Below are 14,713 nucleotides of genomic sequence, written 5' to 3'. Positions count from 1 at the left end.
GGCTGTGGAATGCAGAACGAAGTTGCAAGCCAGCTGACTTCCCTTCCTAATCACAGCAGCGTAGGCTAATGTCTGAGACCAGTGAGCCTTCCCTGAAGTCGTGGCCAGGCTGGGGTGGGCTGGGGCGGGCTGGGGCGGGCTGGGGGTTGCAGGCGCGCCTGAGAGGGAGCCAGGCGGTGCCGTGGACAACCTACCCTGCGTGTCTCCAGACTGGCAGATGGCCCCCCAGGGAAAATGACTGAAGTGCTGGCACACGTGATGCTTCCAAAAATTTAATAAATAATGATTTTTAAAAACTATATAAACTATAAATTACCATGCAGTCATTATAATTTAAAATAATTTACAGGCTGAGGTAGGGAGGGGCCCGGGAGCGTGTGGAGGGGGGCTGGGGGGTGGCAGCAGTGTGGTCATGCTCTTCTCCCGGTCTTCCTGCTGAGCACGCACACGCAGGCCGTGTCGATCCGGATGAACCGCCAGGCGGCCTTCTTGTCGTCCATGGTCAGCGCCTTGACGAAGGTGTGCGTCGTGGTGCAGTAGGAGTTCCAGTGCTTGGCGTCTATGCCCCGGCACCCGCTGTCCACGGGATTGGGGGACCGGCACTTGGTCTCAAAAAAGTACTGTTTGAACACACTGTTGTTGATGTTCACCTCTCCGAACACCATCACCTCCTTGCCCTTGATGTCCGTGGCTGTGGTCTTGTCCCCCACCCACATGCTGATGCTGTCGCACACCGAGAACTCCCCCCTGTGGAAGACGGGGTGCGTCTCTGACCGCTTGCTCCTGTGAGTCCTGTTGAAGGGGGCGGGGCCACCGGCCTCCATGTCCAGACGCTGTGCGGCGTCTGCGTCCGTGTCCGCGGTGACGGGAGGGGGCTGAGTGCTGAACAGCACGCGGGGCGAGCGCAGTCGCCGCTTTTTAAAGAGTTTGGGGTCCACAGTGATGTTGTAGGTCTGCCCGGCCACGCGGGCGGCTATTGGCCCGGCTGTGGCTCTGTGGGCTCTGCGGAGGGCTATGTCCAGGGAATGCTGGAGGATGGTCCAGTGGGCTTGGGGGCCGGCGTGTCCTGCTGGGACATTGCTCTCTGCCTGTGGTTCTGCCTGGATGCCCATCAGAAGAGCTGTAATCAGAGTGTAGAACAACATGGACATTACGCTATGCACCTGAAACGAAACAGAAACGGGGGTTACTCACGGGGCGCTCAGAACTGGCCCCCTACGAGGGTCGTAAGGAGATTTCGCCGCACGGACTATGGGCAGGCGACCCTGGAAGTTTCCACTTTGGAGCGTGGAAGGGGGTGCCAGCAGCAGCGACACGGGGACGACAGGCATAAACAGGGCTGGTCAGACAACCAGGAGGTTTGGTCGCCCTGTCCAAGGGCTGGGCTTTTCCATGAGGGGACAGAGCCCCTGAAACTCCGCCCCGTGGCCTGGTGTGAACTTGGGAGCATCACTCACAGGATCTTCCCAGCCCTCTGCCTGCCAACGGGGCCGCTGTGATACGGCCCCACAGATGCTCCTGTGAGCACCAGGGAGGCAGGTGGGGTTTGGCGGACAGCTCCCTCAGTACCCAGTCCCGCCCAGTGGCCTGACATCCCTGGAAGGCAGTGGGGAGGACTTGTTGTGAAGCCTTGGCATGAACCCACCCCCTTCAGACAGCAGCCCTGCCTCAGCTCTGAAATCCTGAGACTCTAACGCTTATCAGGAACCCACGGAGCAGCATGTTTGGCCAAAAAGCGTAGGACTCTGGGACCGTCTTAAGTCAGCCCATCTATCCAGCCAGTAGCCCTCACGCATAAGCACGGCACTGATAATGTTTCCCCTCTGTGTGATGTTTTAAAACCTTTCAAATGCGTTCACTTCTAATTTCTCATTAGTGTGTGAGTTAGGTTAGCATTTATCATCTCTCATAAACAGGAAAGTGATTCACAGAAAATTAACCAATAGGCTCAAAGTCGCTAATGGACACTGGAAGAGAAATAGAACCCAAACCTGATGCTCTGCTGACCCGCCCTACCCTTCCTTCCTTTCCTTCCTTCCTTCCTTCCTTCCTTCCTTCCTTCCTTCCTTCCTTCCTTCCTCTCTCCCTCCCACCCTCCCTTTCCTTCCTTCCTTCCTTCCTTCCTTCCTTCCTTCCTTCCTTCCTTCCTTCCTTCCTTCCTTCCTTCGTCACTTCCTCTTTCTTTCTCAAACACGTCTTTTCATTATTTGTTCTCATGTGAGTATAGACCAAATGGCATAAATCTTTCTGTCCCCAAGAGGCGGTATAAGTCCCTCTTGAACATGTGACAGACAGGGCTCTACATTGCGTACAGTTGCCCACCCGTGACCACCCCCTGGGTCAAGTGACTGTGGAACTTGCTCTGTCCTTGAGCTCACGTCTGGTGAGCTCCTAGTCACACTCTGGATATATGTCAAGTGTCGCCGCCTTCGCGAAGCTTCTCCAGATCTTCTTGGTAGGTTTAGAGGTATGCCTTACAGAGAGTGTTCAAACTTGAATTCCCTCGCTTCCCACATCGCTCCTCCCCACGCCCACAGGTCAATCTGCTCCTTGCCCACTTGTCCAGCCTGGCACAGATACCACCTTCTTTTTGAGGTCTTCTCAGCTCGCCCCAATCAAAAGTGATGTCTTTCCATTCTCAGCTTCAGAAGTGTGTGTGTGTGTGTGTGTGTATATATGTGTGTGGTGTGTGTGTGTTCTCTCCTACTAAATCAGTGTAATGGAAAGCGCTCTTTAGTGAATCTGGGGTTAGAAACCTTGTTTGGATTCCTAGATCAGCTACTCGTTAGCAAAGGGAAGTCACTTAGTTTTTCTGAGCCTCGGTTTCCTCATTGATGAAAAGGGGGGCAATAAACATCACATCACAGGGTTGTTGATAGGATTAAACAAGTGCTGACAAAACCTGAGTTAATTCTGAGTCACTCTGTCCTCAAAGGCTTTGTCTTCTTCAGTTAGATTGCTGCTTATTCACTCCTCGGGCACCCTCCACCCACATCTTTTCAAAGCACCTTGTCTTACCTCTAGCTTCTTCCAAAGTGTGATGATTTGAGCCTGCCTCCCTACTGGCTGTGAGGTCCCGGAGGCCAGAGCTCTGCCAGAGCAGATAGTCACTCTAACGCCGGGCATGCTCCTGCCTCCCTGGTCTTCGGTGCACCACCCCATCCCCCCTCCTAGTGCTGCGGAGAATCGCTTACATGCCTGTCTTCCTGAGAGCACCTTGAAACTGTGCCATTGCATTCAAATATTTCCAGCGCCATGTGCAGTGCCTGGCATATAGTAGCAGACCCTCAACAACTACGAGGAGATGGAAGAAAGGGTGAACAGGAGTGGCCAAGGATGCTCCCCATCTGCCTTATCGCCACCATGGTGCATGGCTTCTTTAGGATTTTGTGCACATGGCCAAACGCTGCATTCCTACTGTTTTAAAGTGATGCGTTCTTCTGAGCACTGTGCTTTTAGACAGCTGGAAAAAGACAGCCCTTTGTACCAAGAATAAAACCGCCACCTCCTTTTCTCTTTGGTTTCTTTTAAAATGCTCGTGTTTGCTCCAGCTCTCCAGCCCATCATGCAGAGGACCCGGTGGCAATCTGGGCTTTGGCCACCACTGGTCCTGTTGGCTAATGGCTGTGCAGATAAACGTCCATCCAACTGTTAGAGAGCTCATGATCCAGGGGGCAGTGAATTGAAGCCCTTTACTTTCGCTTCTGTTCCTGTTTTCATTCTTTCTGCTTCTCCGTATACGATGTCCCTTATCGGGTAGATGAAGGGGGAAGAAATGAAACTGATATTCATCTCTTTATCTCCAAATTCGTAACACTTAGAATTCAGAGAAATTGGAAAAAAAAGACTAAAATTTAAGGGTTTAGTGGTAATAAAGGACATACCGCTCCCTGTTTCCCATTTCCAGAGGTTTCCACCTCATTCCACAGTCTCCGCTTTGGTGCTCACATCACCTTTGAATTTCCGACCTGAAATTTCAGTGCACTCGAGGCTCGTACCAGGGTCTCTAGCCCAACTGCTCCTTTGAAAGCCGGTTATGAACCTCCAGCTTCCTGATGGGGAACTCTCCACAGATACGGACAGTTTACTAGCCAGCCGTCCGAAACGGAAGTCTTCTTACCTATGATCTTCATCAGCACCATTACCCTCTCCCTTCTCTTTACTCAACAGCAGCAGCGCCATTTAGGGCCGCTCGCTGGAAGCACTTCCACAGCTGCCGTTCTCCTACGAACATCCCTCCGCATCCTCCTAGACATGTTCCTCGCACTGTCCCGTGTCTGACGCTGGGACCACCAGCCCCTCGTTCACCGGCTCCAGGCCGCAGCCCACCACCGGACTCTGGTCTTTCCTCCGTGCCCTCCCTCCATCCGGCCCTTTAGGTTCCGGTTCAATAGCGTCTCTCGAGACTGGGATTTCCATTCTCACCCCTGTGGGGCCGGTTCAGGTCATGGAACCGTCTCCCAACTGATGTCCTGGACCCTCATCTCTCCACTTCCAGGGTCTACTATGCGGGCCGCCCCATTCCACTTCTCAAAGTGCTGATCACAACCCTGCTGAGAGGGCCCGCGGTGAGAGGCTGTCTTGTGAGCCAGTAGGAGCATCCTGCCTGCCGGCCAGGCCTGCCTTCCCGCTCCCCTCACATATTTTGCATTCCAGGCAGACGGAACTCCCCACGGGCAGCGCCTGCTCCATGCTTCCCCGCCACTAGCCCTGGTTCAGGCTCTTCCATACCAGGCTGCTCTTACCCGGACCTTCTTGTGGCTTTCCTGCTCTCCACCTCTGCTGTCCTTTCCGTTGTCTTTTGACACACATCTTAAATGCCACCTCCTCTGGGGAGCTTTTCCTGTTTCCAAAGAGACAAACCCTCTCCCTTCCCCACCTCTGAAAGGATTTCCTGAAAGCTCTCTTATTACAGCAGTGTTTCCCTCATGTCCTCCCTTCTGGAGGGCAAACTCCCTAAAGACGGAAAAGCATCCTGTTCATCTTTGCCATGTCCAGGTGACCCAGCATTCACAGGTAGCTCCTCCCCCTCTGTGCTCCGTAATTCCTTCATCTGAGTGGTAATGTTTAAGGGCATCTTCCAACTCCGACCTCCTTTGAGTCTAAGAAATTGCAGGCGTATCTTGGAGATACTGCTGGTTTGGTTCCACACTACCACGATAAAGCGAAGTACTTCAGTAAAGCAAATCACACATTAGTTTTGGTTTTCCAGTGCATGTAAGTTGTGTGTACGCTATGCCGTAGTCTATTAAGCGCGCAATAGCATTATGTTTAAAAAATATACATACTTTAACTTAAAAATATTTTATTGCTAAAAAATGCTAACTGTCATCCATCCGAGCCTTCGGTGAGTCGTGATATTTTGCTGGTGGAGGGTCCGGCCTCGATATCTATGCAAAGCGCAGTCCTGCCTCAGGATCTATGCCTAGCGCTCTGCTGGTTCTACTGACCCGCCTTCCCTCCCTTCCTCAAGTCTGATGCTGCTTCTCAGGTCACTGTCAGGAGGGACCGCGTGGACCCTGGCGGCTGTAATCACAGTGCGGATCTGTACACTGACTGGACAGATTGCTTCATTCAGATTTGAAAATGTTGCAACTATATCTCTTATCTGGATTTCAGATTAAAAGGCATTTTTTTAAAAAAAAATTTGACTTATCATAGAGTGTCCCTATTATCTTTTTAAATTAAAAAAGTCTTTTCAGAAATCATCAGTACATAAAAAAAGAAAAACAAAACAAAACAAGGGTGTTTTCTGTTTTACTGACAATGCACAACATGTAGTTTCCAAAAGAACATTCTTCCTAGTTGAAGTGAAGCCGGCCGGGGGGGACTCCTGTGGAATTATTTTTAAAAACCACCTTCGAAGCCTCTCTCCTGAAGAGCTGCCATCCTCACGGTGCTGGGGTGGGGGTGGGGGGCGCTTCATTACGCAAAGCCCTGTGAGCTGAATGATGACCCGAGGAAGCTGCAGCTAGGGGCTCACAGGAAGGAATGTGTCCTGTGTCGCGTGTGAATGTTCTGTAACTGCTGCTCCTACCACAGTGGAAGCGAAATGACTAAGTGCTGGGACCCGCCAGGTGCCTTGTATCCAGCTATTACTGGGATGCCTGAGTCTCTTGCCCTCTCCTGGGCCAGTGGTCCATTGTGTGAATTCCCATTCGTATTTCCAAACACTCCAATAATAAGAGAAACTTCTTGCACCAGGCGAATGATCTTTCACAGAGATTGTGGTCTCACCAGAAGAGGCGACGAAGGTGCTGGACAGAGCTAAGCAACGGGCCCAGAGTGTGTCCAGGAGGGCTCGTGGCCCTGGGAGGCTTGGCAGATTGCCTTCGGAGGTGTGCCGTGAGGGGAACAAGACCTCCCCTGCCTCCGTGGGAGAGGCGCCAGGAGCTCTCAGGGATTCTCAGGCTGGAGATTGGATCAGTGAACCCGGGTCACTAAGTGCGAGGGAGAGAGGACATTCTTGCGGCTGAGGAAGTCCAGCCTCCTCCTCGTCCTGCACCTCTCGCCACGTTATGAGAGTGGGCCAGGGGTCATCTCTTGTTCCACACTTGCTCTCTGCTCTCCATGAAACTGCCTGCTGTCTTCAGCGGTAAAGGCTGACACTCTCAGCTGTGGGGGCTGCGTGGAGTGTGAGACGGACTCTGTGGCTCCTCAGCTCCCCAGGGAGGTCCAGCCCGGAGGCTGCAGCACGGACAGGCGCCGACAGGCGCCGACGGCGTGGAATCCGGCGCCTCTGCTCATGTCCCAGGGAGCGTCATGGACCAGGAGGGACGGCAGAGCTTCTCATGCCCATGCCCAGAGGTACAGTGCCTCGGGATCACCTGGAGAGCTGCTTAAACCACGGGCTGCTGGCCCCACCCCCACAGTTTCTGACTCAGTAGGTCTGGGGCGGAGCCTGAGAATCTGCATTTCTCACGAGCTCCCAGGAGATACCGATACTGCTGGTCTGGGGACCACATTTCAGGAATTGCTCATCTAGCCCAAGCTTGAACTTTACAGAGGAAAGAAATAGGATTTGAGAGGCTAAGTGACCTAGGGTGATGCAGGTTGTGGGTGCCAGGCTCCACGTGGGAGCACTTGATGTTGGTCAGCACTTTCGAGGGTACAGCTCCTGTCCCCTCCCCCCACATTGTAATTGATGGTCCTGGGCTGTGTTTACTCAACCCCCAACATCAAAGTGAAAATTCTGTTCAACAGACTATGAGTCTTACCATCCTTAGGCCACATATCCAGATACCAAGGAACATTTGAATATTTAGTCATTGTTAAATCTAGTTTATCAGGTTTCTGGGCCTCGTGTAGACTTGAACCAAAAGCTCTTAAAATCCCCATGGTGAAAATATGCAGCCAGGAAGCACTAGCAGGTGCCTGAGGATTTGCAGGTCTGCTCCAGGGCAGAATGGGAACAGAATCTACAGGTCCTCCTTCTTAGAGACCTACCTTAGAATGAATGAGGCGAGATCCTAATTAACATCTATTGGGCATAATTGTCTTATTAACCATTACTACATGCCTGGGAGGGAGCTAGGCTTTATTGTCCCCATTTTATAGAGGATGACACAGAGATGCAGTTAGATGCAGTGAGAGTAGATAACTCGACCATGGGCACACACCTGGTAGAAACGGAACTCGGAGCTGGGCCTCTGTCTCCAGATCTGGAGCTCTCCCCGTGCTCCGTTCCATGGCCAGGGACCTTCCATCTCACAAGGCTGCCTGATCAGACAGACCAGGAGCTGGGTGGAGGGTCTGAGTGACCCTGTCGGTCTGTTCGAGGCCCTCTACTCTGTCACTTTAGAGGCGGGGGCCTCAGGGTCCTAGCGTGCTCCTGGAAGCCATGGGGCCAGCCTGAGAACACCAGGGACTTCCTCTCCCAGACGAGCTAGGAGAGTCACCTGTGCTGGCTCAGTAGGAGCCCGCCCAGGTCCCCACTGATCAGCAGCTGGGTCTGATGCCCCTTCCTCAGCCTGGGGCCCATTCCCTATCCTGGCAGCTCCGGAGCCAGGAGCCTTGGGGAGGCAGATGCCCCTCAGGCGCTCAACTCGGTGTGGCCAGGACGGAAAGCTGCTTCCTTGGAAAAGCCGTTATTGGGTCTGGACGCTGAGCTGAGCTTGGGTCCAGCATGCCATCCAGCCACCTGGACTGCACGACCACGGGCCAGGACTCTGTGAGAGGAGACAGCTGGCATTACATGGGCACTTCCCCACATTCTCCGGCAGGCAGGAGGGGAGGGCCGTGCCAACAGGACAAACCCCATCTTCCTGAGTTCTCGGATTTCACCAGCATCGGGGCCCAGGAAGGAGCGAGGGCCCATCCACCGCGGCTGCCAGGGACCTGACCTTGCCCGGGCCTGTGGTGGCATCTGCCTTTCACTCTTGTGCCAAAGCTCTTGGTGTCTGCCTGGCCAGAGTCTACAGCTGATCTGACGCTCAATGTCGGCACCTCCAGTCCCACACCAGAGTCCTGCTCCAGCGGACTCCTAACCCCACATCGAAATGGAAATCATTCTGTACATTATACACGTACAGATGAAAGAGACCCGACTCTGGACCAGCCTAACCAAGAAAAAATATAGAGAAGAAGTAGTCCTGGCAATTGAGAACAAGTTGGTGCTTTAATGAAAATCCTGGCAAATAGGACAAGCTGATCACCTGACCGATAACAGAAAGTTTTTACGGAACTAGAACAGGAATCTTGAGAACCACGCCAAAAATCAAATTTCAGGAATCAGAAGCTACGGAGATCATACCAAGGAAAAAATTCTACTCAATTTTAGGTCGTAGTCCCTAGAAACAGTGGAAGGTTTCTGTAGGTGTTTCATTCATTTATTCAACAATTTTTCCTGAGCACCTACTATGTGCCAAGCACTGTTTTAGGTGTTGGGGACACCACAGTGAATAAGACAGACAAAGTCTCTGTTCTCACAGAGCTTATAGTCTTGTGTAAAGAAAAAAGAGAGCTCTTCAGACTCGTCACATGCCATGAAGGAAATAAGTGGCGTATGGCCGTGGAGAGAGACTGCAGGGTGTAGTGAGGGATGCTCAGTGAAGAAGAATTCTCTGAAGATGTGGTCTTCAAGCTTCGATCTGAAGGATGAGAAGCAAGGAGGGAGAGATCAGTCCAGGAGTAGCAAGCGCAAAGGCCTTGAGGCAGAATGAGAACTGCTGAGCTTGTAGGGAAGAGTCCTAGGAGATGAGCTGGAGGTAGGAGCCAGGTCTGCAGGGACATAGCTGGGAGCTACGGTTTTATCCTAAAGGCAATGGGAAGGGAGTAGAGGATTTTAAGCAGGAGCGTGATGTGACGATTTTTATGAATGAATGAATGAATGAATGAATGAATGAATGAACCGTTATGTCTACTATAGAACTTGTTATAGGGTGGGGTACTACCACTCCCTCCCCCTAAAAAAAGTTCTGGAATGGCATCATTATCCTTCCTGTCTATATTCCATTTGCAACTCTCAAAACCCCTTTCGCCATCCAGTCTTTTTCCAGTGTGGACCCCCACCAGCTTTCTTTCATCAACCCCCTCTCATCTCATGCCATAGAAACAAATGTCAGTGAAGCTCCCATGGCCTTAAGCCACGGACAGGAAGGAGGAGCCGGAGGACAGGAAGGGAGAAAGGACCCGCGGAGTGGGTCTGCTTCCATGAGTCATGAAATGAAGAACTGAGGTGTTTCCATTTCTCTTCCTTATCCATTGGTCAAACACCCTTTTTGCATCTAAAGTACCAGAAACCCTTCCAATACTCAGTTGGGGTTCAGGCCTAGAGATGAACACTTAACTCAAACACCCTAAAAAAAAAGGTTAGATTCCGTGGCAAAGAACATCTTCATGTTTGCTCAGGGTTGGATTTAGCACAGGAGAGCGAGGATGGTTTGTCCCTCGGGGTAAGAGGTGGGCGTCGTGGGGTCTGGTACCAACACTCGTGGGGAAGAGGGCCTGATCTAGTCCACAGACTCTTCATCTAGCTGTTGGGCCCAACCTGACTGCTTGTGAGACTGGAACCCACAGTGATGAATTCCGGTCCGGTTTGCTCTAATTCTTGGGTGAGTCACTCAGTATCTTTAAGCATCTCTGAGCCTCCTTCACAGGACAAGGAACTGGAACCAGTGAATAGCAAAGGTCCCCTCGAGCTCTGATTGTCTGTGATTCTATGAGCGTCACTGTTTTCCAGCCCACATCCCTACTGGGTACTTAGGGAATCTTTTCTCCCATCTGAGCACTGGAATTCATGTATTTCATTAATTAAACACTAAACTTGCAGGTGCTGTGCCAGCCACTGTGCTAGGTGCTAGGGGCATGAAGAAGAAGACATAACACAACTTCCAAGAGCAAATGATGTAGGGGTGAGGAAAGGCAAGCACAGGAATAAGCACTTAAGGCACAATGTGATAAGCGTGATGTGTATCGGACATAATATAGAAACTTCGTGGAAGGAAGAATTCGTTTTATCTGGCCAGACTAGCCGTAGGGGATGTAACATCTGAGCAGGGTTCTTAAGGATGAATAGGAGTTGATCAGGGAAGAAAGAAAGGAAAGGCATCACAGAGCCCTGGAGTTCAAGAACTGGCAAAGGTCTGACATGACTTAGTAGGGAGCTTAGGGGGTGGAGAGAGGAGTATGTGATGGACCCTATCCACAGTAGGTGACTATGAGCTTGAGCTAACCGCTGTCGCTTGCCTGCTGACTGTAATGTGCTATGTGACACAAAAAGCCTTCACTTCTAGTTTATAGAACAACTGAGGAAGGAAGGAAGAGTGATTCTCTCTGGAAATAGTCTAGGTATCCCACTATAGGCCAGGATGGCCTCCAATCTGGGTGATTAGACGGAGAGAGTAATGGGATCTAAACAAAAAAGATCTGTGACCTACAGGCCAACCTGCCTTCTTGGGAATCAGCTCTAGACCAGGCACGAAATGTCCTCTGCCCCACGTCTGCAACCTCTGGGCCAAGCCTCCTCGGTGTTTGCCAGGGTTCCCTGCCAGCCACGTCTCAGTGCCTGATTGTCACATCTGAGGCCCTGCCACGCATCTCCCATGCCTTTGGTGTTCTCTTGTTCGGCGTAGCTACAGGTAGTTTGCACCTAGAAAAGCAACTCATGGAATACTGAATCAATATCATGGTTTTCATGATATTGCTGTCATTGTTTTTAGCCTCATGCTACTAAATGTTGGGGCCCTACAATTAAATCTGATTTAAACATTACCAATTTCTAATGCAAAAATATCAGGAGAAGACAACCGAAATGCATTTTTGCATATCCGTTTTTATTGCCCTCTATGTATGTTCCATGGGGTCATCACTTAATCAGATGGCTCTCATACTTTCATTAATAAAAATAAATCACAGCTCATCTCAGGATCATGTTCTGTACCTTCTTGGAATACTGTTGAAGTCTGAAATGTCTGGTGTGCCTCTTCTAAACCTGGACAACCCTGTCCTATCCTGGCTCGCATACTTTAAAGCGGTAATTCTCAAGGCGTGATCCATAGTACGATCAGCAATATCTCGGAACTTGTTAGCAAGGCAAACTCTTAGGCTTCATCATAAACCTGGCAATGCCGCTATGTGTTTCAGTAACCCCTGCAGGTGATGGTGATGCACACCTACACTCGAGAACCACTGCTTTCGAGGGTCTTACTCTGGCCCTCCTCCAACTGCCATCTGCCCGTGGGGTGAGGGATGCAGGACTGAGAGAGAGTGCAGACCCAGGGTCAGTCTCCTGCTGTGGACGGCCTGCCAGACCATAACTTTCCATACTGCAGTCAACATTCTGCCTGGACCACACTCCCAGAACCCACAGTCCCAGAACCCCTGCTTGACCAGCCTTGGCCGGCTCATGCTAAAGGTTCTGCTGGAGACACCCTGAGGATAGAGCTGTTCGTATGGCCCTCTCAGTTGATGCTTGCCTCAGCATCCCTTTCACTTTCTTAAGATCTCAAATGATATTTTGGTTAATTTCAGCAAAGCTTAGATTAATGGCAAATTGTTCAAATTCAAATAATATATAGTTTAAGGAAACCGAGCCTCTGCTGATGGTTTATCATGAGTGAAGGGATCAGCTGTAGCTACTCAGCCTGCTAACTTCAATCAGCATCCTCCAAAGCCCTCCATGCTGGAACTTCGTGGAAGATTCCATCTACCTCCTGGCTCCCCCTTTCTACTACTGCCCCCCACCCCCACTCCCCCAAATCCTCTACAGCAGTGGTTTTCAACTGTGGACACACACTAGAGTCACTTGGAGGTTTAAAAGCTCCTAACACCTGTCCCACCTCTAGAGATTCTGATTTAACTGATCCTGAGTGCTGCCTGGGTCTCAGTACCTTGCCAAGCTCCCAAAGTGATTCCAAGGAAAAGCCAGGGCTGAGAACCACTGCTGTACAGGATTAAGACAACAACTTGACATTGGCTTTAATGAGCTAGAAACTGAGAAAAATTATCAAGAAATCAAGATATCTCAGAAAATGTAAAGTACAGGTGTGGTCACATTATAGACAATAAGAAGGCGTGAGAATATAGCTTATGCACCCTATCTCCCCTGCCTCTTCACCCCCCCCCCAATTGTCTAGATATAATTGGCATTTGTGAATTAGAAGGTTTTCTTTTTACTCTTTGCATGCCACTTAAAATGTTTTTTGGTGTTGGAACTATGGTTAGCTTATTGGTAAAGCCCAAGGATTACTGGCCGACATTCTTCGTACCGAATATTTGACCAAAACGATCTCTCGGACGACTCCTGGCGTGTACTGGGAAGTGCTGGCTGTTCCCCAAGAGCAGTTTACGCCCCAGCAAAGATGCGAGAGCAGCTGGTGTGAACCCGGCCTCGCTTCTCCGAGCCGCCACCTGCCAGAGTTCTGAGAGTTAGGGAACCTCACTAATGATGCTGAGCGTTAAACACGTGTTGTCGAGGGCATGACAGCATTTGCGGGGCGGTCGCTGTGATTCTCCCTGCCGCAGCCGTTCCCCTGAATTCTCTCTTCTCTCCGTTCGTTCTTGCTCTGAGCCGACACACACACACCAAGAGAAAATTTGGAGTCTTTTGTGTCGCAAGTCTGTTTTCCTACTTTTTAGCCTAATCAGAAGTTTTCTATTATGGATTATGACTGTGAGGGTTGCTGACTAGGAGCTCTTTTTTTTGGGGGGGGGGGGCGGGAATTCAATTTTGGCCATTTCAAGATGATTTGATGCGTTTTAACTATTTAGTGGTTTTGGCACATCCAATAGGAAAATAGTGTGTCTGGCATCAAGGACTCAGGAAGACGTTAAGGTTCAGGAAAACCGCTCTGCTCTTTGACTCAGAGCTGCGATGCTGACAGTCCTTAAGGGCCTTGCCACATTCCCCTAAGAGAGGAAGGATGCGATGGCTCCTTCGGAGACCCTGGAGGTCAAGTGCTAAACCTTTCCTAGCATTTCCCCAGGGAGTCAGGCATCTTGAGGGAGAAACCATTGTGGCTGGTTGACCTTGAGCTTCAGAATCAAAGAGCATTTGCTGTGACCCCGCATGACCTCACGGTATAGGTGGTGGGCCACAGTCTGTGCGTATTTACGTGACTGGATTCATGAGTTGTGCAATGTCAACACCACGGAGAGGTTTTTTTCATAGCGTAGGTAATTATGACACACAGCAGCCTTCCTTCAGAGAGCCGAGGGTGGTAGATGTTTACAGGAATATACTGTGAAATAACAGTCCTTGTCGTATAGCCCATCCGCTTAGTAAATGCTCATGCTGTATCTACAATCTACACTGGGTGCCAAAAACAATCCAATAGTTTTTCAAACTTTTCTGCGACCCTAAGAAAACATCTCCTTGGTTCCAACTGGCTGATCCTTAAACCACAAGAAAAAGATCCATTTCAGCTCTGTTTTTGGCATCTGCCTGTCGTTCCCATATTTGGGACTGAGAGCAGGCAGAAGTATAGGGAAAAAAGGGGGACTCTCACGTTGGCTGGAGCCAACGTCTCTAGCCAATAACAGCAGCACCTAGTGCGGTCTCCGGCCTGCTGCAGACCCCAGGTGACCACCTGGGATGGGATCTGTATGTGAATGAAAACAAAACTCTGCCAGTGGATGTGAACTCAGATCCAAGCCCTTTATTCTCTTTGTTTTATGGGATTAAGTGTCCTCAGCTCTTCTTCAGCTAACCTTTTCCTCTCAGTGTGTGGTATGTTTTCTAAGCAATAGGTCAAACAATGTTACGAGATGTAAGTCTGTAATGCAATGCAGATGTAACTTCAGAAATTCAGACAAGCTAAAGATCCGCAGCCCTGAGACAGACCAGGAAAATCCCGGCTTAACAGACACACAGGGTCCGGGAGCTTTTAAAATGGCAGGCAGTCCATCCTTCAATGAAAGAGGGATAAGGGACAAGCTAGGGGACCCAGAGGCAAGGATCTCGGTAAAATGCCACCCTTTCTTGTGTCCATGAGATGAGGCCATTTCTATTCGAGCAACTGGACTTCAGTTTCACTGCAAAAAACTCCTGCACCTCAACCAGCCTGCATCCAAGAAAGCATGGCTCACGAGTAGCCAGTGCCGACCCTCCCCAGGGGGAAACCGAGTCCCAAGGACACATCAGATGCCTTCTCACTTCACACCTCTCTGGAGCGATAGCTGCCGCCGTATCTCCAGCTCCCTCGTTGTTCTGTGCTGACATTTCCTGGCTCGTCTCCTAACTTCACACCCACAAAAGCTGACTTCACAGCATGAA

General features: G+C 50.6%; 1 protein-coding gene across 1 annotated transcript in view; it reads right to left on the bottom strand.

Moving 5' to 3' along the window:
* Positions 1-244: 244 nt before the first annotated feature.
* The window catches only part of NGF (nerve growth factor), a 49,179-nt gene continuing 34,710 nt past the window's right edge, over positions 245-14,713 (bottom strand). Inside the window, exon 2 of the mRNA XM_016124409.2 lies at positions 245-1,163. Within this exon, the coding sequence (XP_015979895.2) occupies positions 411-1,151 (741 nt within the window). The 5' untranslated portion in view covers positions 1,152-1,163 and the 3' untranslated portion in view covers positions 245-410. The remainder of the gene's footprint in view (positions 1,164-14,713) is intronic.

Source organism: Rousettus aegyptiacus, unplaced genomic scaffold, assembly GCF_014176215.1.
Source record: "Rousettus aegyptiacus isolate mRouAeg1 unplaced genomic scaffold, mRouAeg1.p scaffold_m13_p_17, whole genome shotgun sequence".
Taxonomy (NCBI): domain Eukaryota; kingdom Metazoa; phylum Chordata; class Mammalia; order Chiroptera; family Pteropodidae; genus Rousettus; species Rousettus aegyptiacus.
Note: the sequence above shows the minus strand (reverse complement) of the source record. Positions and strands in the feature narration are given on the sequence as shown.